The sequence below is a fragment of the Temnothorax nylanderi genome, unplaced genomic scaffold (assembly GCF_030848795.1).
Source record: "Temnothorax nylanderi isolate EJ_2023f unplaced genomic scaffold, tnyl_v1.0 TNYL_tig0452_pilon, whole genome shotgun sequence".
NCBI classification, from domain to species: Eukaryota; Metazoa; Arthropoda; class Insecta; order Hymenoptera; family Formicidae; genus Temnothorax; species Temnothorax nylanderi.
In genome coordinates, this window is record NW_027249514.1 from 84075 (window position 1) to 109804 (window position 25730).

The following is a 25730-nucleotide window of genomic DNA, read 5'->3' on the forward strand; positions in this document are numbered from 1 at the left end:
CGGCAACCAGCATTTGTATTAACCTGACAATTAAACGATATTTGTGCATTCCTCCCAAATCAAGTGTCTCATTCAAACCGCACGTCGGATCCCTGTCGGGGTCGACCCGGCATCTTACGCCAATTGGCGAACCGGAGTTACGCCCGGAAAACATAAAATTCGCCAACATAATTTCTGGTCCTTCGAGCCGGATCGGCGTGCTTGTTGAGGACGAGTCAAACCAGCTGGTGCGAAATGGCACAGCAATTGGGCGGTCAACCGCAACTCCAAAGAGTGATCGAGCGTTGTCTTGAGAATTTCAAGAAGCTCGGGCGAAGCAACCTAACGCCAGCAAAGGTCCGTTCGAGGATCTCCGCTCTCAAGGAGACATGGAATCAGTTCGTCAGCGGACACGCCGCTGTAGCCAAGACCATCCCTGAGGACCTGCGAGCATCGCTGTCCTACTTCAAGGACAATCACTTCGAGACTACGCACAACGCCTACCAAGCAGCCTTGGACTACATGTCGGAGAGCCTGGAGGAGTTGGAGCCAGTCGTGAGTCACAACCAGTCATTTGCCGCATCGACGATGCGCACGGATCAGTCCGCGTTTTCTCTTTCGCACCTGCCGCGTATAAGTCTTCCTAAATTCTCGGGGGAGTTTCGCGAGTGGGAAGCGTTTCGAGATCAATTCACAGCCTTAATCATTGATAATCGCGAATTGTTAGACGTTAATCGCTTGCAATATCTGCACTCTTGCGTGAAGGGTGAAGCCAGCGATGCCATACGCAATCTGGCATTAACTGACGCGAATTTTAAGATAGCTTGGAGTTTGCTAATAACGCGATATGATAATCGCCGCCGCTTAGTACATGATCACATACACGCTCTGCACACGCTTCCCCAAGCGACTTCTGATGCCGCAGTGGCTCTCACCGCGTTGCGCAATAAAGCGAACATAGCAATACAGTCATTAAAAAACCTCGGTCGGTTTGTTGAGGCATGGGACGACATTTTGGTTTATTTGCTCGTTCAAAGGCTGGATAAATTCACACGAAAGGCCTGGGAATTGCAACTTGGCGATACGTCAGAGTATCCTACATACGATCGACTTGATAAATTTCTTCTATCACGAATACGTGCGCTCGAGAATGTTCTCCCGGCTTCGTCTCAAGTCAAGGGCAATAAACAAAATACCTCTGTTCAGAGTCACGCAGCGAACGCAAGTTCGACCAAATGTCCCATGTGTCAAAAGACGCACTTCTTGTCCGCGTGTCCGGACTTTCACAATAAGAGCGTCGCTCAGCGGCGTGATCTCGCGAAGAAATATCATTGTTGCTACAATTGCTTGAGTACACGGCACATTCGCGATGCGTGTTCAAGCAAAAACACGTGCCGTCAGTGTCAGCAGAAGCACCATACGTTGCTTCACACGACCGATGTAAATAATAATGGTAGTTCGACAAGTGAGAGCTCACCTTCATCTACGGAAACGAAAACAGACTCAACTGACGAAGTAACTTCGCATCTATTATCTCACACTAGCTTTTCAAAATCAAATATTTTATTAGCTACGGCCTGGATCAAGGTGAGCGGGCTCAACGGTCGACATAGTATAGTCCGCGCGTTATTGGATCAAGGTTCGGTCACTACTTTGATCACCGAACGTTTAGCTCAGCGACTGCGTCTCCCGCGTACGCGCGTCTCCGTATCTATCACTGGGATCGGCGAGACCGCTGCCACCGCACGCAGCGCAGCTAAAGTTCATGTGTCAGCGCGTGACGGCACGGGCCCGGCGCCCTCCGTTTCCGCTCTTGTTCTCAAGTCGCTCACGACTTACATTCCGCAACGCGTTCCGGATATAACGAAACTGTCGTACATTCGCGAACTTACGCTAGCTGATAACGATCCGACTAGCGCGGCGCCGATTGACGTCATTATCGGTGCTGATTTGTATGGCGCGATTTTACTGCCGGAGGTCCGTAATCGCGCCCCTCATGAGCCCGTCGCTCAAAAATCGATTTTTGGATGGTTCCTGTCTGGACCAATGCCTATGCCGTCGCAGTCACGGCCGACTCGCATTCAAACGCACCACTGCACGGTGTTGTCGGAAATCTCCGATCAGCTGAAACGGTTCTGGGAGGTCGAAGAACTTCCTCAGCAAACTCATCTCTCACCGGAAGAGAGTCAATGCGAAGAACACTTCGTGTCTACACATTCTCGTGCCCCCAACGGGCAATATATAGTGCGGCTGCCGTTCAAATCGGGGCCCCCTATCGACATTGGTGACTCAAAAAAGTCTGCAATCGCGTTGTATTCGCGTCTCGAGTCACGGTTAAGGTCGAATCCCGACCTTGCGAAGGAATACCACGACTTCTTGGCGGAATATGAACGTCTTGGCCACATGACCAAGGCACCTCTCGATGACCCCCCTGATGGTCAAGTAGTGTATATACCGCATCATGCAGTTGTCCGCGAGCATAGCGCAACAACTCGTTTGCGTGTCGTCTTCAACGCCTCTCAACCCACCTCCAATGGTCTCTCGTTGAACGACCATCTAATGATCGGCCGTAAATTACAACCCGAATTATCTTTCATTCTCTTGCAATGGCGTCAATTTCGGTTCGTCTTCACCGCCGACATCGCAAAAATGTATCGCCAGATTCTTGTCCACAAAAGCGATGTAAATTATCAAAGGATCTTATGGCGACCCGCGCCAAACGGGTCCTTAATAGCATATTTATTGCTCACCGTCACTTACGGTAATGCAAACGCGCCAAACGTCGCTCTTCGCGTGGTCGAGCAAGTTGCCGAAGACAAAGGCGCTGATTTCCCTTTGGCAGTTCCGGTATTACGGCTTCACACGTACGTCGACGACGCTGTGTTTGGCGCCGATGACATACCGCTCGCGCTTCAGACGCGAGATCAACTGATTTCTCTCTTGAAACGAGCAGGATTTCACCTCCGAAAATGGGCGAGTAACAATCCCGTATTGCTCGAAGGCATCGATCCGCAGGATCATGGCCTTGCTTCCGCAAAAACGCTCGAATCTGACGAGCGTCTCAAGATACTGGGTATCAAGTGGCATCCTCACACGGACGTCTTTCAATTTGACGTCACGCTTGCAGAGTCGGTTCCCGACACGAAGCGCTCAATTCTTTCGACAATCGCTCGAATTTTTGATCCTCTTGGTTGGATGGCCCCAGTGGTCATCACCGCAAAAATCATGATGCAGCAGCTCTGGCTTCTTCGCTGTAAATGGGACGATGTAATCCCTGATGATCTTCTCCGTAAGTGGCGAGATTACTATTCTCGATTACCTATACTGCGACAAATCGTCATTCCGCGCTGGACCGCTTACGGTTCCGATACACTCACCGCGGAGATTCATGGGTTTGCCGACGCCTCCGCCTCCGCATACGGAGCGGTTGTTTATTTAAAAGTTACGCATCTTGACGGAACAGTCGAAATTACGCTACTTCTATCGAAGTCGAAAGTAGCTCCGCTCAAGCCCATGAGTATTCCTCGTTTAGAGTTGCTCGCCGCGGTTCTGCTCGCGCGGTCAATCGCCGCCGTGCGATCCGCGCTCACGATTGCTATTCAGATCTACCATTGTTGGACAGATTCAAAGGTCACTAAAGCCTGGCTCTCGCAACCACCCTCACGTTGGAAAATGTTCGTCGCGAATCGGGTGCATGAGGTTCAGACCCTCTTGCCAAACGTCGAATGGCATCACGTGCCATCACAGCAAAACCCTGCCGATCTCGTTTCGCGGGGCGTCAAACCTGAAAATCTGATTCAGCAATCTCTATGGTGGACCGGGCCTGACTGGCTCAAATTATCGGCAGATCAATGGCCCTCCGAGCCTCAATCAAATTTACAAGAATCGCTACCGGAAGAGCGAGCGCACGTTTCCGTGCACCTTGTGCACCCTTGCCAACGATGGGAGCTCGGAGAAAAATTCTCCTCGTGGAACAAGCTGGTGCGCGTCACCGCTTATGTAATGCGATTCGCTCGCCGCGCTCGCGCAATGAGTTGCTCAAATTCCGTCAATGCGACCGCAAAACCCGCGTCGATATTACTTCTTCCGGAAGAAATTAATCTCGCGCGCGAATTCTGGCTCAAGAAAGTGCAACAAATGTTATTCCCCGTGGAATACGCTCAATTAGAGTCGTTAAATCGAATTTCGAACAGCAGTAAACTGCTACCATTAAACCCGTTTCTCGATAAAAACGGACTTATTCGCGTCGGAGGCCGACTCCGCAATTCGGCGTTTCCGGACGACAAGAAACACCCGGTCGTGCTCGCTGCACACCCGTTAGTTACCGCGTTAATACGCGAAACTCATATCCGTGCCCTCCACGCTGGGCCGCAATTCACGTTGCACCTGCTTCTTGAACACTACTGGATCTTGCGCGCGCGTCAAACGATACGAGCTGTTCTTCATAAATGTGTCAGATGCGCTCGTGAAAGCGCCAAAGCCGCGCACGAGTTAATGGGCGACCTGCCCTCGTGTCGCGTCACGTCGACGCCTCGCGCGTTCCTACACTGCGGGATAGATTATGCCGGACCAATACAGGTCAGATCTACTCCCGGTCGAGGACACACATCAAGAAAGGCGTACATCGCGGTGTTCGTCTGCATGACCGTCAAAGCTACTCATCTGGAGTTGGTTGGCGATTGTACGACTCCCGCGTTTATCGCTGCATTCGATCGATTTTGTGCACGTCGCGGCGTTCCCAGTGATATGTATTCGGACAACGCTACGACTTTCCACGGCGCTCAACGCGAAATCTCCGTCACATGGAGTGAGGCCATTCGCGATTCGAATTTTCAAAGTAGCCTAGCAACCCAAGGCGTTCGGTGGAACTTCATTCCTCCGTCCGCGCCGCATTTCGGCGGTCTTTGGGAGGCGTGCGTCCGCAGCGTCAAGTTTCACATGAAACGCGTCATCGGGGCGCACACGCTGACATTCGAGGAGCTAAGCACGCTCCTATGTAAAATCGAAGCGTGTTTGAACTCGCGACCGATCGCTCCCGGTTCAGACAATTTCGATGATTATAATTCAGTGACACCGAGTCATTTCTTGATAGGATCGGCGCTGACAAGCGCTCCCACCCCCTCGTTGCTTGAGGAAAAGGAAACGCGTCTCACTCGGTGGCAGCTACTTACACAGATGCGCGACAGCTTTTGGAAGCTTTGGTCAAATGACTATCTGCATACATTGCAGCAACGCCCCAAGTGGCGTCAAATTTAGAATCTAGCTCGAGTCGGACGCTTAGTACTTCTGCGAAATCCTCTCGCTCCTCCCAGCAGATGGGAATTGGGAAGAATCGTCGAGTGTCACCCCGGCGACGACGGACTCACGCGAGTCGTCTCGGTTAAAACAGCGCGATCCACGTAAAACGGGCCGTGGTCAAGCTATCATTTTTGCCGGTCGATATAAACACTCCGGAGTGACATTCCACGATGCCTATACGACAATAAAACTTTGTAAATACTTGTAAATATTCCTATGTATCATGTCTTATGTAAATTGATCATTCTAGTTTAAGTTGTTTCAGCACTCGCAGTGCTCCGCATGGCAAGCGGCTCGAGATCAACAATTCGTCACGGCGGGCGGCATTGAATTGTTGCGAATTGTTATTCGCGGCGGGCGGTTATGTTCCGTAATTTTCTCGCGATCACGGATCAATACCGTACCGGTAACGCCATCCGTCAGTCGCCCTCCGAACGAAGGGATTTCGCGCCACTCCCCCCGTCAACCCTCACCGCGAAGTCTCTCGCGGCACGTATCGATCCTGTCATGCCGTGATCGCATGATCCCGGAAACGCAGGTGATTGGTCGATACGCGTCGCGCAAAGGAAAGCTCCCGAAACACGAGAGTTCGCGGTCAGTAGCTAAAAGTACTCCGGTTCACGAGGTCGTATACCGTCGTGCTTCCGTTAACGTACCCCGGTTCACGCGGTCTCAAAAATACCGTCGTGCATCCGAGTTTACTGCTCTGTCAGAGCACCGCTAATTATCGCGCCGTTCGTGCGTGCTGCAATTCGCTCTCGCCTCCGCGAGCAGTGAACATTCGCGTATAAGTCACCCTGCGTGCCTCGCCATTGTGCGCTCGATCATCGTGATCGAGCCGACTTTTGTGAACATTCTCGCGTCTTGTGTTACGAACAAGTGCGACTGCTGTATAACGCCTCAAGTGCGTTCATCGCGTGCAAGCTACATTGCGCGTTTTAATTGCCATCGCCTCCGCGCTCTACGAACACTTTCGTATCACGTGATCAGCGCTCATCGAATCACGTGCGCGCCGAGTGTCGTGCTCAAATGAGAGCGCGGCAACCAGCATTTGTATTAACCTGACAATTAAACGATATTTGTGCATTCCTCCCAAATCAAGTGTCTCATTCAAACCGCACGTCGGATCCCTGTCGGGGTCAACCCGGCATCTTACGCCAATTGGCGAACCGGAGTTACGCCCGGAAAACATAAAATTCGCCAACAAATATAGTATACAATTTCGTTAACGTTTCGCGCCTTACTTGGCCTTCCTCAGAACAATAAAAATTACAAAAACGCATATATATCTCGCATTATTCTAAGAGTACAACGAATCAACTCATTACGACGCCACAATTTGCATTAATCCGGTCTCACCAAAGCAATCGGACAGTTAGTCATATTGAAGTCAAAAGTGTCAATTATTCGTCAATCCACGCACTGAGTCGGTCGCTTCTCCCGCTGTATGTCCCTTATTCGTGAAAACTCATATGGATGTAAATTCCTTGTCTCACAACCATCTTAGTGACAACTATGTTAAAAATAGAATTCACATAAGACCGAAAAAATTTTTTGATTTAAAACGAGCTTAGCCACAAATGACTCACATAAGCAGTCGATGAAACAAAGAGCCGGGGTGAATTCATTACAACGTCTCGTACAACGTGTGTTCATCGTGAGAGATAGCGGACGACTGAGACGATACCCGCATTACAAGGACACGAAAACATAAATCTTTGTTATTAACCCAACGTTCAAGATAATCGATTCAAGATGTCAAAATAAGCATCGTTTAGCAGTTCCGTGTCTTTATTTAAATTTATACCATTAATCTGCTCTTTAATATGTATCATTTCTGCGGTTAATCTCTTTTTGTAATTATGCTCAACTTCCAGAATGCGCGTATTATCCCAGTCAAACGAATGATTAAATTTAGTAGAATGTTCCGAAACAACAGAATGCTTTGAATCATCTAATCTTATATTGTTTTTATGTTCCTTTAATCTAGTTTGCAGCTGCCTTTTTGTTTGACCGACATAAGAGGCATCACAATTGTTACAACATATTTTATAAACTACGTCATTATTAGAAAAATGGGCGTTCTTATCCTTATGGACCTTAATGATGCTACTAAGATTGTTAAGAATGCGATATCCCACAGAATTTTCAGATTTATCGATTGCTGAAGCGATGATTTCGGAAGTGTGCCCCAAATACGGAATAACAATAAAACTTTTTTTCTCTGCATTTTCGGAATCATCACTCGTATTGTTATGCTTAATCGACTGAAGTTTCCTCAGTCTCTTGTTAATATGTAAAAAAATCAAATCAATGGGATATCCATTACCAAGCAATACTTTGATGACAAAATTTAAATTTTTATTATAAAAGCTAGGATGTGATAGCATAATTCCTCTGTCCACTAAACTATAAATTGTTCCTATTTTATGTTGAATCGGATGATTAGAAAAGAAGGACAGTAGCCTACGAGAAAACGTTTCTTTATGGAACCAATCTGTTATAATTGTGTTTCCCTTTACAATCAACATCAAATCCAAAAAGCTAAGACGGCCATTATTCTCGTATTCGATTGTAAAATTAAGTCTATCATGATAACCATTAAAGTGATCCAGAACATCTTGAACGCTATCCCTCGGAATCTTCATAATAATATCATCCACATAACGTTTATAAAACGACAAATGGATGTCCAATGCACTCAGAACACTCTCCTCCAAATCCTCCATGACAATGTCGGCCAATGTCGGGGATAAAGGGGAGCCCATTGGAGATCCAAAAGTCTGCTTATATGTGACACCATTAAACGTGAAAAAAGTGGATCAACATAAAATAGGAACAATTTATAGTTTAGTGGACAGAGGAATTATGCTATCACATCCTAGCTTTTATAATAAAAATTTAAATTTTGTCATCAAAGTATTGCTTGGTAATGGATATCCCATTGATTTGATTTTTTTACATATTAACAAGAGACTGAGGAAACTTCAGTCGATTAAGCATAACAATACGAGTGATGATTCCGAAAATGCAGAGAAAAAAAGTTTTATTGTTATTCCGTATTTGGGGCACACTTCCGAAATCATCGCTTCAGCAATCGATAAATCTGAAAATTCTGTGGGATATCGCATTCTTAACAATCTTAGTAGCATCATTAAGGTCCATAAGGATAAGAACGCCCATTTTTCTAATAATGACGTAGTTTATAAAATATGTTGTAACAATTGTGATGCCTCTTATGTCGGTCAAACAAAAAGGCAGCTGCAAACTAGATTAAAGGAACATAAAAACAATATAAGATTAGATGATTCAAAGCATTCTGTTGTTTCGGAACATTCTACTAAATTTAATCATTCGTTTGACTGGGATAATACGCGCATTCTGGAAGTTGAGCATAATTACAAAAAGAGATTAACCGCAGAAATGATACATATTAAAGAGCAGATTAATGGTATAAATTTAAATAAAGACACGGAACTGCTAAACGATGCTTATTTTGACATCTTGAATCGATTATCTTGAACGTTGGGTTAATAACAAAGATTTATGTTTTCGTGTCCTTGTAATGCGGGTATCGTCTCAGTCGTCCGCTATCTCTCACGATGAACACACGTTGTACGAGACGTTGTAATGAATTCACCCCGGCTCTTTGTTTCATCGACTGCTTATGTGAGTCATTTGTGGCTAAGCTCGTTTTAAATCAAAAATTTTTTCGGTCTTATGTGAATTCTATTTTTAACATAGTTGTCACTAAGATGGTTGTGAGACAAGGAATTTACATCCATATGAGTTTTCATGGACGAATAAGGGACATACAGCGGGAGAAGCGACCGACTCAGTGCGTGGATTGACGAATAATTGACACTTTTGACTTCAATATGACTAACTGTCCGATTGCTTTGGTGAGACCGGATTAATGCAAATTGTGGCGTCGTAATGAGTTGATTCGTTGTACTCTTAGAATAATGCGAGATATATATGCGTTTTTGTAATTTTTATTGTTCTGAGGAAGGCCAAGTAAGGCGCGAAACGTTAACGAAATTGTATACTATATTGAATGTATTAAATATTTTTCTTTAACACCTGATAATTGCTCGAAATTGGTCTATTAAGTCATCTTTCAATAAAATATTTAGCAATACAATTACTGTTTACCGAAAAAGATCTTTATAAGAATAAAATTTTAGATAATTTCTCTGTCTTTAATTACTTTTAACTTATCGAAATGAGACAATTCGAATAAATGGAAACGAATTATCAATTTTATGTAGTTAAGAAATGATACTTACCCCAAGGTTGCTCCACCGGTGCCCGATGTCTCTCTCGGACCTCCTCCTCCTCTCAGGACGTTAGGTCTCTCCTCCTTTCTCCTCTCACCGCACAGGACACTCGCGAGAAACACTCGCAAATAACAAATTACAATCGCGCGCGGACTATCAGTAAAAGTCTTTATATCACACGTGCGTGGAAAGTGGCCCATTACGCGCGTGTTTTTTGTGCGACAAATAACCAATTCCACACATCCACTCGAAACAGTGCGGTAATATCTCATTACCGCACTGTTTCGAGTGGATGTGTGGAATTGGCTATTTGTCGCACAAAAAACACGCGCGTAATGGGCCACTTTCCACGCACGTGTGATATAAAATAGTGTGTGTTACACGTGCGGGTTGAAAATTGGTCCAATTTTCAACTTCCCGTACTTGTTACACAAATAACTATTCTCGCGCGATGATACTGTACGGCACTCCCGTTTATAAAGCCCATGAGAAGAATATTCCGTCAAGTACGCCGTAATATTCTTCAAATAGGCTTTGAAAAAGTCTTTTAGTCCGAATACTTGTACGGCACTCCCGAAACAAACGCGACGAACCGGCTGCGGTTCGTTTGTTCAATTAAATCGGCGGACGGAGGGTACGTTAGCTTCCCCGTCTTTGGATTTTTATCCAAGCAGAACGACAGTTTTGCTTGGGTAAAATCCTCGTACTGGGTACTGGGCCTTCCCACCTCGCCAAGGTCGTACCCATGGGGAAGGAAATACTTTACTCTGTAATATAAAAGCAGATAATACAAAATTAAATTATATAAATATGAGATATTTCCCAAAATATTTTTACATTTTCTAACACGGATTTTTCGGGAAAATTTGAAAGAATCCGCGCCGATTGCCCCGATTCGTTCCGCGTTACGTTAATGACGACGAAATGTTCGAAGATGTCGGTAACTTGGCGCGACACCACGCGAATCAAGTGGACAGCTAGTAAAGACACACAGTTAATTAATCAAAAATACAATTAAAATTAAATATCGCACGCACAGAGTACGGGATAGAGCACGATAAATCTCGCAAATATAAAACTGCACTATACCTTGCACAACGAGAAGTTGCGGATTGTTAACTTACGCGGCACGACGAAATACACGAAAATAAGAAATATTAACGAACTGGTGTTGTATCACGTACGGCGCGTGCTATTACTCGAATCACTCGATACGATTTCACGTTGTCACTCTTTTCGAGAAGAATCGCGGAGATAGCTCGCATTACAATTCCGGCACAGCGTTCAAAGCACGACACTATATTTGAGAGTCCAGATATATGGCGACGAAACCGCGAGACGAACGATTATCGCCCGTGAATGCACAACGAAACTGCAAATCACTCACAAATCACATAATCATAATTGCCGTATTTTCGCCTCAACGTCTCCGCCTCAAGCGATTCACACGACACATTCATTCCGACACTGTCCGACAGACACTTTCGATACATTGCGAATTCTTGAGCGCGTAGTCGATTATTCCCGCAAAACGAGGAGCAGGAGTGCCAATCGCAGGAAAAAGCGCGTTCCGAAAAACACACAGCACCCACAGCCACAGCACGGAGCACGGCGACGGACGGGCGCACGGAGCAGTGAGCACAATAACTGTCCGAAATTTACCGGGAGAATGACCGAATGATTTCCGCAGGTAACGGTACTCCGAACATCGAAGAAAACAAGCGGCAAGGCCGCTCACCGACAAGAACAATCGATCGCGCGCCGACCTCGAAGGTACGCCGTTTCTACGTTCAACGATCGCGCCAAGTATGACGTCTGGTTACTGCCGCTGCGCCGCGCCGCCGCACCGGCGGCTCGGGGCGGCGGAACGTGATTGGCCAGATCCGGGGGGCTCGACTCGCGAGCCAATCGCGTTCGAGTCTCGCCCGACCGTGCGGCGGCAACGGCGCGCGCAAGTGGCACAAGTAATACGCGACACGTTCAACGTCGGTGTGAGACGTTCTCGATCGTGTAATTCCTTTCTCGTGAACGAAAAGAAATTCGGTTACGGGGTGTTGCAAGCTGACCGTACGCCGGATATTCCGTTCCTTCTTCGTGTCGACTGAAACGAGTGAGATGCCGTCGCTAGACGAAATAAACGTCGAATGCCGTACATATCACCCTGCCGGCTGTGATTTGGCGAGTCTCCTGCAGTGCGCCGACGTTGGTGATTGAATGGTGACCCGGGAAAAAAAGATTATATATATAATTATATATAAATATATATGATTATATATGAATTATATATGAATTTTGTCTATATGATCATATATAATTATATATAATTATATATGATTATATATAATTATATATGAACATATACATATAATGATATTATATAATCATATATAGGGTTATATATACTTCCATATGAATCTTATATGGATCCATATATGAGTGCATATATGATCTATTGTTCATATCTAGATATATTTTGAATTATATATGTCCATATATAATCATATATGTGGACCTATATATAATTTCATATATAGAGATAAAATTCATATATAATCATATATAATCATATATCTATATATATAAAATAGAATGTCTGTACGTATGTATGTATGTATGTATGTATGTATGTTCTTTATACACTCTTAAACTATTCGACCGAATTTTTACCAAAAGTATATAAAATAGGGGTAGAATTTTCCGGGGAGTGTTATAGAGTGTATAGTTTTTCGCTACCGATCTTTTTGGGAACCGGTATCCGAAATTTTTCCAATTTTTCGGGAAATAATTGACCGAATCTTAAAGAATTGTATATAAAACAGGGGTAGAATTTCCCGGGGAGTGCCATAAAGTGTATAATTTTTCATTACCGATTTTTTGGGAAACCGGTATCAGAAATTTTTTCAATTTTTCGGGAAATAATTGACCGAATCTTAAAGAATTGTATATAAAACAGGGGTAGAATTTCCCGGGGAGTGCTATAAACTGTATAGTTTTTCGTTACCGATCTTTTTGGGAATCGGTATCCGAACTGATAAAGGAATTTTTTTCGATTATGGATATTGAAACACAAATAAAGTCGTTTGAAGAAAAACGACTCCCGGGCGAAGCCCGGGTAACCAGCTAGTATTTATATATAATTATATATAATCTTTTTTTACCGGGGAGTGAATTATATGTATGTACGTACATATATGTTAGAAATAAATGATTCGAAGCGCGATATATCCGAATCTTTTAATGGAATCGTCATTCCGCGTGTCGAAGTCAAACGATAACCTCGGAATTCACGTCTCCTGTCTCCGGACTCCGTTTCGATTTCTTCGAATGAGTGAATCGCGCGGGGAGACGCTTTAATAATGAATAACTTGAACCTCTCGTGCGGGAATTAATAATTAATTAAGTGATTGAAGAGAACGATCGCGCGTTTGATGTTCGCATTTTGCTTGTCGCGATCGCAATAACGATCGCGAACGAAGGAGCGAGCTTGCTCCGAAATGCGTATGAATATCGAGAGTGCGAATAAGCTGAAATGTGTATCCACGAATACAATTCCGTTTTTCGTTCAAAAACAGACACGTAATTTGCTCAAAGCCGTTTTTTGCAATATGGTTAAATAATGCGAAAAATCACGTAAATTTTAATGAAAAATAATTATTTCGGGTAAATATGCAGAATTTGGGCCTCCTCACCTATTTCGTTAAACTTAGGCTTAATCGACGCGTTCTGGCGTGAAACAAAAGAATCTGGCAGAAAAAAGTGTCGCTTTGCCCCGCGAAGCGAGATATTAACAGTTAAAGTTGACGACTATCAGATTATGAGACCTGTCATACCGACAAGATGTAGCGACTACGAACATGCCCCGCGGCCACATGCGCATGCTCCGTGACCGCACGCGCATGCTCCGTAGCGACATATGTAGTGTACTTCGACGCGTCTTACTTAAATAAATATCTTGTTATTTACAACCTGCACATCTTAATCTTACAATGGCATACTCAGTCCACCAATTAAACAATAATCCGTGGCTTGCGATTCATCATTGGCAATGCAAATACGTGGCCGAAATTTATACGGCAAATGTTCTGGGATAAAAATTTTACGGATTATAACCGAATGATTATTGTCAATTTTGCATATATAAATGGGGTATTGGAAGAATTTTTGCATGATGTATTAGCTTTCACGCTAAAAAATGCATACACAGCTAAGAGGAAGCGCAATATTGAGTATAGATATCGATATTTAAATCATGAGGTAATTCTTTCAATATTAATTGATAACTATAGCAAACAAGTATATTGTTCTTTATTCTTTCCCGGGAAAAAATATTCATATCTGATCATAAATGATCATATCAATTTGGACATGTATGGTCAGATATGGAAATTGGCCAGATCTGAGGATAGGGGAGACCGGCGCTAAAAGGTCAACGGGGTTGAAGCGTCAAATCAAATATCTCGGAACCTGTATATTGTGCAAACTCGCTATTAACATTGTAAACGCTGCTTATGGTACCCATGTGACCAACGGAGTTTCGGCAGGTTACCTGCCGTGTTATGATTTTTACGAGGGCAAACGTGTTTTCGGAAGGTGAAAGTGAAATTTTCTGCGCGTGGAAATTTTGTAATATCTGCAATAATATTTGCTCTCCAAATCTCGAGGTACGTGATTATAAAGAGTAATGCATGCTGAACACGAATCCAGTGTAGTTTTTTCATTATCGTTGATGTCTAATATTTCGTGGGCGATTAAACCTGAAACTTGTGTTTGGGGCTAATCAGTCAGTAAGCACCCGGGGCTGGTCAGTCACTGTGGCGCGCCGGGCGCACGACTTCAGCTCACGGCGAATTCGGCGATTTAGGTTTCCCTCGAGCGTGATTCTGTCTTCCCTTGCACGTGTGTCAGTTTGTATAGGAGAGAAATAGTACGCACGTATCGTCGCAAAACGGGTGTTTTGGCCGACCGAAAAGATGGCGGACCGTTGTTTTTGAGATCGCTCGCGCTCATGGCACGTCGGCGAGGTACGGCAAGGCACGGCACGGCTCTGAGATCCCGCGATTTCCGCGCGAGAGTTGACATGCCGCGCGCGCGCGCGGTAGATCGTCGTTGTTGGTCGTTGTGTCAGTGACAGTCGCGCGTGCGACCACATCGTCCAGCGTTCGCCGCATCGTCTCGGCGTCATTGTCGCCGGCGTCGTAGTGGTGGTGGTGTCGGTGGTGGTCATCGTCGTCGTCGTCGTCGTCGTCGTCGTCGTCGTCGTCGTCATCGTCGTCGTCGTGGTGGTCGTGGCCGTCGTCGTCGTCGTCGTCGTCGGCGCGTCGAGGAATCGGCGCGAGGACGCCGTCGAGTCGGTAAAATGGTCGCGCTCCACCGCGAGCTTTTCTAACCCCCCTGTCGCTATTTATCGCTCCCCCGCGAGAAACACGGCTTGGTTAGGTTGCTCGAGGGTCCGCGCTGATCCTATGGCACCGGAACGCCGTCACGCGTGTTCCCCGTGGTTGCCCGCGTTGACAATATGACGTGCCGTTGGGGAGTTTACGATTTGGTTAACCTCTGTATTTACGTGCCTAAATTGTTTTATGGAATAGGTAAAACAATTATTTTTTAATAATTTTTATATTTTTCTCTTAAAAAACAATTATTAAAATGTATCCTATCATTTTTCCGGATTAGATGTACGTATATGTATTGAAAATGCAGTGTGACTGATTAGCCCCGGGGGGGTGACGCTTAAACCCCGGCATTTTTGAGATTTCAATTTTTCCACCGTTGTCGTTTTTGCTCTATACCGGTTAAACAAAGCGACGTAGATAAAAATTTCCTATATAAATTTTGTAGCTAAAGGTTCACTCTTTACAGTGGTATACCATATTTAACTAAAATTATTTATTTTCTTGTTAAAAATCGGCACCAAAAAAACTGACTTTTTAGCCCCGGTCTCCCCTATATGATCTGGTATTATTGTATATGTTAATATCTGATCAGGTATGATTAGGTGCGAACTGACACATCCGTATTTCATCAGGTATGATCTGATACGTATACATTTTAACATATATGTGATATATCATACATCATGTATGATCATATATAATCATAGATGATAATATTCATCCGTACATAATCCAATCTGGACATACATATTTAAGTAAGTTTCAGAAAATTGTTATATATTTTCAAAAGTTATTTTTTAAGAATGTGCCACTTTATTATAAAAGTAGACTCCACGATACAACTAATAAAAAAATTGTGCCGCTTAATAGCGCGAGACAGTGTCGTGTCTTTTGATACCGTTCTTATACTGTTTGTCAAATTTTAAATACGAGAAACAGATCCCATCGAATGCCATCTATCGAATACTTTGAGATGCAATATCTGATCTGATCATATATAATCTTATATGACTATATAGGTTCATATATGATTATATGATTTTCAGTTTAAATTATAAGATATGTTTGCAAAATAATACGATTAATATATTTATTTATAAGAACTATAATATATATTATATAATAGTTTTTTTCACGAATTATTACAGGTAAAATTTCACTGTTTACGAAAATATTCAATAAAAATTAATATGTCAATTAAAAAAGATTAAGTGTCTTATGCAAAATTAGAAAAAAAGGAAAATTTAAATTAACACAAGCAATGAGATGCCGTTTTTGGTCGAAGTGGATCTTGGTGCTTAATAATATTTCACAATATCAATTATTATTAAATACATTTTTCAGTTTTTTAAACTGCGTGCCAATATGGACTTTGTAGGACTTAAGAGGCATAGTTGACGCGCTTTAAACACTTAAATACTTTTAAAGCGCGTCACTAACCTACATAGGTTAGTGACGCGCCTTAAATAGTTAAATACAAAATATCTGCTTTAATGAAAATCACAACTTCAAAATAATACATTCAATTTTAATTATTTATTGGATTCATATTGATCTAACATTTCTCTATGGAAAACGCTGTAACTGTACATACGGCTGGGTCGCATTTGTCCCATATCCTACAAAGAATAAAAAACAATATACTTGTTTGCTATAGTTATCAATAAATATTGAAAGAATTACCTCATAATTTAAATATATATACATTTTAATAGGTTAAAAGGATCTAACTCTTATATATCATTATAATGATATAAAGCTAATGGCACACAATACGATTTTTAGATGTAAAAGAAGAAAAAGGATTACCTTTGATATAAATAACGTATAATTTTCGACGTGATCGACATGAGATCCCGGCCTGCCCGGCCATAGAAGGAAACAGAAAGAGATCAGGATCGGATTTACATGCAGATGGCGTTGGCATAGAAGGATAGCATATGGATATACAAACTTGTCCATTTTGGGATATTCCTACAGTGTCCACACATGTATATCCTATGGATATCTTTATAAGGTCCATGGACATCCCGACAAGAAATGGATATAAAACGGACATCCATAGGATATCCTGTGCTGTCTGGGTATCGATATCTATACTCAATATTGCGCTTCCTCTCAGCTGTGTATATTTAAAGTTGGCGCAGTTTTGCATGCACGTGCGGCCACTGAGCATGCGTATGTGGCCGCAGGGCATGTTCAGTGTTGCTACATTTCGTCAGTATGACGGGAATCATAACCTGATTCCTGTCAACTTTAACGTTTAATATCTCGCGTCGCGGGGCAGAGCGACACTTTTTTCTGCCAGATTCTTTCGTTTCACGCAAAAACGCGTCGATTAAGCCTAAGTTCAACGAAATCGGTGAGGAGGCCCAAATTCTGCATATTTAATTACCTTATTTCGGTGTAAAACAAACGTTATCCGACCTGTGCGCAATATTGGATAACTTTGCGCTTCAATAAAAAAAATCAGCGTTTGTCGTACGAAAAAAATACAAGGGTCCTTTTTTGTTGCAAATTTCGTCCACAACAAGATGCATACAATAAAATTCGTCTCAAATAAATTCTAAGGCCTGAAAACAGCAAAAAACTAAGACTATTCCAAAAAATCATTTGTTGCTTACATAGCTACAAACTAAAGAAAAAAGATTTAAAAAATCGGTTACACCATGAAAGGTATTCTTTGTAGTTCTCAGATGATGTGTGATTTTTGGGGGATTTTTAATTCCATTTTAAATGACGGAAAAAAATCACCAGCGCAACATAAAAAAGAATGATAAAATCGAGGGTTTTCGGGATCCGAGTCTCGGACTTTGACGGCGCGTGCAAGCTAAACGACTGACTTGACGATAAATGTTGTTCAGATCATTATTGTAGATAATTTTACGCTCTACAAAAAAGGTACGTATTTACCCTATCTTGCTTAGTTTTCGAGATATTTGAAAAAAAATAAAAAAAATCGTGTTTTTTGTTGATAATATTATTAATAACTTTTTATTGCGCGTTAATTTCGCGAAGCAAAATAAATCCCACTTATAGCACCTCAGACCAAAGCGATTCATGGTGGTTGCAACCTGGGAAGATTAATTGGAAGGTTCGATGTCTAATATGACTGGCCTAGGTGGCCAGTCTCGCGGCTACAGCATTGGACCTAAAACAAAAACTAAAAAATTTTTATTATCTAAATACTAGAAACTGAAGAAGTACATATGGATTTTGTGATATATAGAAAACTTTTTTTGCAATTAATACTTTTGCACGAAACTTTTAGGCAACAAAATGAAATTTTTTCTTTAAGTATATTTACCATTTCCACAAAAATGAATATTTCTAAATATCCATATGTATACTTCTTCAGTTTCTGGTATTTAGATAATAAAAATTTTTTATTTTTTGTATTAGGTCATTAAGTCTAATATTAATATTGTAGCCGTGAGACTGTCCACCGCTGAGAGCGTCAGTTAAAAAGGGCTTTCAGTGTCTCGGCTTTAGCGCCGCCATTTTATTTAAAAAATTTGAAAACAGATATTTTTTTTCCTTAAAGAGTTGCTTAATAAATGCCTTATTTTCAATTTTGTATTTACTTTGTTATGTCTTCAAAAAAAATCCATAAATTGTGGCGTAATGGATCCAGCACGACCGCTCACTGAGCGGCTACGCAATTAAATGTGATTGGTTGTGTCCAAAGGTAAGAGCCAATCACATACTATTGCTACTTAGCCGCTTAGTGAGCGGTTGCGTTCCTGCGATGCTCTCTATTGGCTACCGCGTCGCTCCTTGTCACACCGCAAACTTTTTCGCGCTCTCTGTGTGGCAGGAGCCATAGCCGCCACTAACGGCAGTCGGCAGTAACCGTTTAACAATAAAAAAGAAGAAATATTTGCAGTTCAGTTATTGATGCAGATTGCAGGGGAGACCGGGGCCTAACCGTCGCCGGGGTTGAACCGTCAAATCAAATATCTCGGAACCTGTATATTGTGCGAACTCGCTATTAACATTGTAAACGCTGCTTATGATACCCATGTGACCAACGGAGTTTCGGCAGGTTACCTGCCGTGTTATGATTTTTACGAGGGCAAACGTGTTTTCGGAAGGTGAAAGTTACATTTTCTGCGCGTGGAAATTTTGTAATATCTGCAATAATATTTGCTCTCCAAATCTCAAAGTACGTGATTATAAAGAGTAATGCATGCTGAACACGAATCCAGTGTAGTTTTTTCATTATCGTTGATGTCTAATATTTCGTGGGCGATCAAACCTGAAACTTGTGTTTGTGGCTAATCCGTCAGTAAGCACCCGGGGCTTATCCGGCAGTCTCGTCACTGTGGCGCGCCGGGCGCACGACTTCGGCTCACGGCGATTTCAGGTTAGGTTGTGACCGAACGGTCCGTAATTGGGCTACGCAACACTCTATTTGTCCTCTGAGTCATCGGTCGCCACTCGGTTTATCCTAATTCCACCGAGAAGGTAAGTATCTATGATTCTATGTTCAATCAATATGGCTAATTATATTGTCATCAAACTAATTAATCCTTCTTTCTTTTCAGTTTCCCGCCACGGATGGACGATCTCCAGCGCCTCCTCTCGGATCACCGATGCCAATCGCCGCCCTGGATCACCGTGGGACTAAGATGGCGGACCACCACTCGATCGGGTAAGTATCAGCACTATGGTTAATTAACTTAATTAATCCTTTTTATTTGCAGGTTCCCGCCACGGGTGCCTCATCCCTGTCGCCGCCCCATGAATCATTGATGCTAACCGCCGACCCAGGTCAACGCGCGAACAAGATGGCTGACCTCCGCTTGCTCGGGGTAAGGATAAGTATCGTGGTTAATCAACTTAATTAATACTGCTTATTTTCAGGTTCCCGTCCCGGATGGCTCCTCTGCGTCACCGGCTGTTGAGTCACCGACGACGATCTCCGGCCCGGATCAACTCGCACACAAGATGGCTGACATCCGCTTGATCAGGTAAGTAGAAGGTAAGTAATCGATAACTCCGTAATTAATTTCACAAATGATTATTTCATTTATTCATATGATTCGTTTCACACAAGTGGTTGTTCACAATTATTGATTCCGCGCAAGATGGCGGTCGCACGTCTCGCTAAGTGCGTGTTTCTCTATTCGGCACTATAATACCGTTCGCCTTTCGTATCGGCGACAATTAACGCGTTATGCGAGCGTTCCCGTTGGTTTCGGACGTCGGGGTAAACTAATTTCGTAACTCGAGCAATTAGCGCGGAACTTAGCGCGACACGCCGAGATATTCGCGCGAGATAGGTGTTACCTCTTCGAGCGCCCACGAGAGACTGCCTCGAGTATTGTTGCTCGCTGTGGCTTCCCACTTTCGAATTTTACCCCCACTCCGGCGTCAAGGCCGCTTTCACTCGTTGGAATGTTCGCCGCGGCGCAATAACACATGTTGTTTACCATTTGCGAACGTTCCAACTGTTTTCGACGGAAAATTTCATTGACCCCGCCTTACGAACGACGCACTTTATCGCCGCCCGGGTAGTGGTTTTCCACTTTATTCGTTTTTCGTTTTTCTTCGGCGCCGACGCGCGCGCGCGTCCTCTCTCAACCTCCGGTATGCGATTCCGGACCGACTTCCCGTAGAAGACGTCCGGGTATACCTCGTGGCGCTCGCCGTTGACGGCGACCCCCGGTGATCGCTTTCCCGACCCTTATTCACTAGATTCCGCGTTTTGTTCCCGTAGCCGGTGTCCGGGTAGCGAGTTCGCGGACTGTCCCCGTAACTTACGTCCGGACCGTCGGATTTCGACGGCGACCTGTTCCCCGGGTGTCCCAGGTTACGCTCACGAATCACAGCATGTTTTTTCCTGGGGATGACGCCTGGTCCGCTATCTCCTTACCTGGTGTTCGGATCGCGACGCTACCCGTCCCTGATCCTACTTTATGTCGCCGCGGTGCGTCAGGGATGATTCTCTGTTGCGCGCGTCGCTCGGTTAAGCAATTTGCGTACGAGCATCCGGATTCTATCTCCAGGCCACGCTGGTTTCGCGTTCTGGCTCGGATCTGCGTCCGGGTGCTCTCCGTGTGAAGATTGTGTGTGGCTCGACGCCTGATTTATTCGCGCTACGTCTCGATTCACGCGCAATCAAATAAGTAAAATGTTGCGGCCGAGCCGAGCACCAAGGTGCCAAGAAAACTAAAAATGTGTGTGAATCGATATTAAATCTTATATCTAAATGAGCCCTAGCCCAGCGACCGCTGTCGCGTAACTTACTTCTATCTTACTTGCTACAGCGCCGGACGGGATTACTTTACTGAAAATCAAACCAAAATAAAATACTTTTATTCACGCGCCTTTTGCGCCGTCACCATCCCCGTCCTCGGGACGCTCTGCGCGATCCTTATTCTAATCGGGGATATCCCCCTTGCCGCCCTGAGAATCCTCTCCGGATGACGGACTCTCAAATTCCTCCGAGGAGTCGTCTCGTGCGCCGGTCGTCGGTGCCCTCGGCACCATCGTCACCGTCACCACTTCCTGAATGGTGACCCTCGTGCACTGGATACGCAGCTCGCCATTGAGGGACTCAGCTGCCTTCCGGAACGCCTCCAGCCCCATGGATTTACCTCCATCCGCGGCCTCGCCTCCCGCCTGCGCCGGTTGTTGCACAGACAGGCCATTCACTCCCCGTGGAAGTGCGTCGGGTGTGCCGCGCTCCTCGATCTCTCGAGGAATCACGGCCGTCCGGTGACCCGCTCGCCGCAGTTCCTCAGCGGATAGCCGCCGCAGGACCACTCGGGGCAAGCATGCGTGTTGCGCGCGCGCCGCATCAGCGCGCGGTCGCAAGGTTTCCCTCGAGCGTGATTCTGTCTTCCCTTGCACGTGCGTCAGTTTGTATAGGAGGAAAATGGTACGCACGTATCGTCGCAAAACGGGTGTTTTGGCCGACCGAAAAGATGGCGGACCGTTGTTTTCGAGATCGCTCGCGCTCACAGCACGTCGGCGAGGTACGGCGAGGCACGGCACGGCTCTGAGATCCCGCGATTTCCGCGCGAGAGTTGACATGCCGCGCGCGCGGTAGATCGTCCCGACTCCCGGCCGCGGTAAATCGTCGTTGTTGGTCGTTGTGTCAGTGACAGTCGCGCGTGCGACCGCATCGTCCAACGTTCGCCGCATCGTCTCGGCGTCATTGTCGCCGCCGTTGTAGTGGTGGTGGTGTCGATGGTGGTCATCGTCGTAGTCGTCGTCGTCGTGGTGGTGGTGGTCGTGGCCGTCGTCGTCGTCGTCGTCGTTGCTCCGTACAAAGCGACGTAAATAACAGAATCCCTGGGTCCTGACGGAGCGATTCCGACGACGTGTCGTCGTCGGCGCGTCGAGGAATCGGCGCGAGGACGCCGTCGATTCCCGTCGACAAGGAGCAACTCAAGAAGGCAGTTCTTGCGGTGAGAAAAGATAAAATAAAAAAAATGCCACACAAACAGGACCGCAGCCTTCGACGACCAGTGGGCGTAAATCGAAATCAAGGAAGCAGCAGCGGTCGGATTCTGACGAAGACTTGGATAATACGTGCTGCGTGTGCTCAAAGAAGTTGACAATAAACAGAGCATATGGGAAACAGTGCATTGCGTGCGAGCGTAGGGCACACAACACATGCGTGCGCTTGTCAGGATCTGTATTCACGTGCCTAAAATGTTTTATGGAATAGGTAAAACAATTATTTTTTAATAAATTTTTATATTTTTCTCTTAAAAAACAATTATTAAAATGTATCCTATTTTTTCAGGATTAGATGTACGTATATGTATTGAAAATGCAGTGTGACTGATTAGCCCCGGGGGGGTGACGGTTAAACCCCGGCATTTTTGAGATTTCAATTTTTCCACCGTTGTCGTTTTTGCTCTATACCGGTTAAACAAAGCGACGTAGATAAAAATTTCCTATATAAATTTTGTAGCTAAAGGTTCACTCTTTACAGTGGTATACCACATTTAACTAAAATTATTTATTTTCTTGTTAAAAATCGGCACCGAAAAAAAACTGACGGTTAGGCCCCGGTCTCCCCTAATAAAGTTTAAAATAGTTATTGTGTGCTGTAGCTGTAAAGCAGTTATAGCCCAGTAGCTAGGTAAGTTTACCCTGCAAAAGGTCGGGTAGTTTTGATTTTTGGATATGTTTTATACTTTGGGGTCCTAATGAAAAATCCAAGTTTTCGACCTTGGCGCACTTCCGCTCGCGCCGCTATCTTGAATAAAATGGAGCACAAAACCGGTTTTTTCGGAATATCTCCTCACCAGTAGGTATTTGGGCAAAAATAGTTATTATCAATTTTGTAGAAGATATAATTCCCTACAACTTTTGTCTGAAACTTTTTTTTGTATATCTAATAGATAGCAAGCTACAGCAATGTAAAGTGGAGCAGTATTTATTCGAAATAGTATTAAAAATTCACACGAAAAATTATTTCGCGAGAAAAATCATCACATGCCTCGGTGATCGAATTGGTGAGACGCCCGCACGGTATGAGGGAGGTCCAGGTTCGAATCCTGGCTGAGGTGATATTTTTCGCAATAAATTCTTTACAGTAATATTTGGGGGGAGATGTTAGATACGATGCGTATTAGCATCAAAAATTAAATCAATTATTGATTTAAAAATATGTAAATGTTCCTACAAGCATGCTGTGTTTCAAGACCGACAATTCAGTTGGCGCGCAGTATTTGTTGGAAATAGTATCTACTAAAAATTCACACAAAAAATTATTTCGTTACTTAGATCCAAAAGCTCGGACTAGACGGCATTCTCACATTATATCGATTTTAAATCTTAAAGTCCTATTACTATTGTTAATGTTGGAATATCCAATACAACGATTCTGCAGCGTTCTGCGCATCCCGACGCGCAGACGAGGAACCGACGTGATGCGAGCCCTTCCTTCACTTGCTCGCTCTCTCGCACGCATATCAGCCGTCCTGCCACGTTGTGCAACCGAATACGTGATCAATATATCTTCCTTTTTGCATAAATCTGCTTCAGTTTTATTAAACCTCATACGTTGTTCCTAAATCCCATAATAACCAACAGGTTATGGGCCCAGGAGAGGTTTAAGCAGATTAAGTCAATATATTCAGTGCACGTGGAAATCGGAGGTTAACCATGACGGACATATTCCGTGCGAACATAACCAAGCTAAACAACGATAATTACTCCGTTTGGAAATTTAAATTGGAGTTGTTGCTGATCAAGGAAGAGTTATGGAGCCAAGTCAGCACGGAAAAACCTACAGATGCAACGGCTGCAGCGACATGGCAGAAAAAGGACGACAAGGCGCGAGCAATTATAGGGCTGCTTGTCGAGGATTCTCAACTGATCCACATACGTAAGGACACCACAGCGAAAAAGGTATGGGAATCACTCAAGAATTACCACGAGAAATCGACGCTGACAAGTAAGGTGTATCTCCTAAGGCAGATTTGCAATTTAAAGCTGAGCGAAACAGGAAATATGGAAGAGCACGTAACGACAATGCAGGATTTGGTAGACAAGTTGACGGCGCTTGGCGAGGAAATAAAGGACCACCTCTTCGTCGCCATGCTGCTGAGTAGCTTACCCGACACATACAGTACGTTGATCACCGCGTTGGAAAGCAGACCGGAGGATGAATTAACGCTAGGGTTAGTCAAGAGTAAATTGATCGACGAATACAAAAGAAGAAAAGGCGTGCCGGATTCAGAGGATTCAGCACTGAGGGAATCGCAAAAAAAAATGCAGACGCAGGAGCCAAAAAATCGTGTTTTTTTTGTAAAAAATCGGGACATTACAAACAAGAATGTTTCAAATACAAAAAATGGAAGGCCAATAAAGAGAAGAAAGAGAAAGCCAATGAGGTAAAGGATGAAGGGCGAGCGAGTTCGGCTTGCGTCAGTGTTCACGAAGCCATGTGCCAAAAGGATGCTTGGTACGTCGATTCGGGTGCCACAAGCCACATGACCCATGATGAGAGTTTTTTCAAGGTTTTAGAGCGAAAGAAGATGCGAGAAGTAGCTCTGGCCAACGGTCAAGGCGCAAAAGTACTGGGAATCGGCACAGGTGAACTATATTGCCTCAATGGGAAAAATGAAGCAGTCAAAGTAAGCGTTAAAGACGTATTATATGTCCCAGACTTCACAGAAAATTTGTTATCAGTGAAAAGGCTCACAGAAACTGATCATACGGTACAGTTTAAGGGCGAAAGATGCGAAATTTCTAAAAATAATATCATGGTGACCACAGCGAATTTGTCATCTAATATGTATGCAATGAGAGTGCATCACAGAGCATTGGCAGTCAAAGAAAGCGAGCATACGCCAGATTGTCAACACAATTGGCACAGGAGGTTCGGACACCGACATCCTGAAGACGTTCAGAAACTGGAGATGAAGGAGCTGGTGACGGGCTTAAAAATCAAGGATTGTGGAATTCGAGAAGTATGCAAGTGCTGCATAAAAGGGAAAATGTCAAGATGTCCAATACCAAAGGAAGCTACAACCAGAACAGCATCCGTGCTGGAATTAATATGGACGAGAATACGTCACGAAAGAGCTACAGGAGTCACTCACAGAAATGGGCATAAAAGTACAGTATACAGCACCCTATTCTGCCTTCCAGAACGGTGTGGCAGAGCGCAAAAACAGAACACTGATGGAAGCCGCAAGGTGTATGTTAATCGACGCGGAGATGGAGAAAAAATACTGGGCGGAGGCAGTCAACACGGCTTGTTATCTACAGAATATTTTGCCGTCAAAAGCAGTCGAAAAGACGCCGTTCA

The 25730-nt window shown here is 44.2% G+C and overlaps 1 protein-coding gene across 1 annotated transcript; it reads left to right on the plus strand.

Annotated features, from left to right (window-relative positions):
• The first annotated feature begins 234 nt into the window (after positions 1–234).
• On the plus strand, positions 235–19927 carry LOC139782925 (uncharacterized). Its single transcript, XM_071722008.1, has 4 exons — positions 235–534; positions 1186–4650; positions 19657–19764; positions 19817–19927. The coding sequence occupies exons 1-4, from the start codon at positions 235–237 to the stop codon at positions 19925–19927; spliced, it is 3984 nt and encodes a 1327-aa protein (XP_071578109.1).
• The last annotated feature ends 5803 nt before the right edge of the window (positions 19928–25730 follow it).

Excerpts from the sequence above, each read along its gene's own strand:
- LOC139782925 (XM_071722008.1), top strand. The coding sequence starts at position 235 with ATGGCACAGCAATTGGGCGGTCAACCGCAACTCCAAAGAGTGATCGAG. Across the intron at positions 535-1,185 it reads TGGAGGAGTTGGAGCCAGTC|AGTCACGCAGCGAACGCAAG; the intron begins GTGAGTCACAAC and ends ACCTCTGTTCAG. Across the intron at positions 19,765-19,816 it reads CTGACCTCCGCTTGCTCGGG|GTTCCCGTCCCGGATGGCTC; the intron begins GTAAGGATAAGT and ends GCTTATTTTCAG.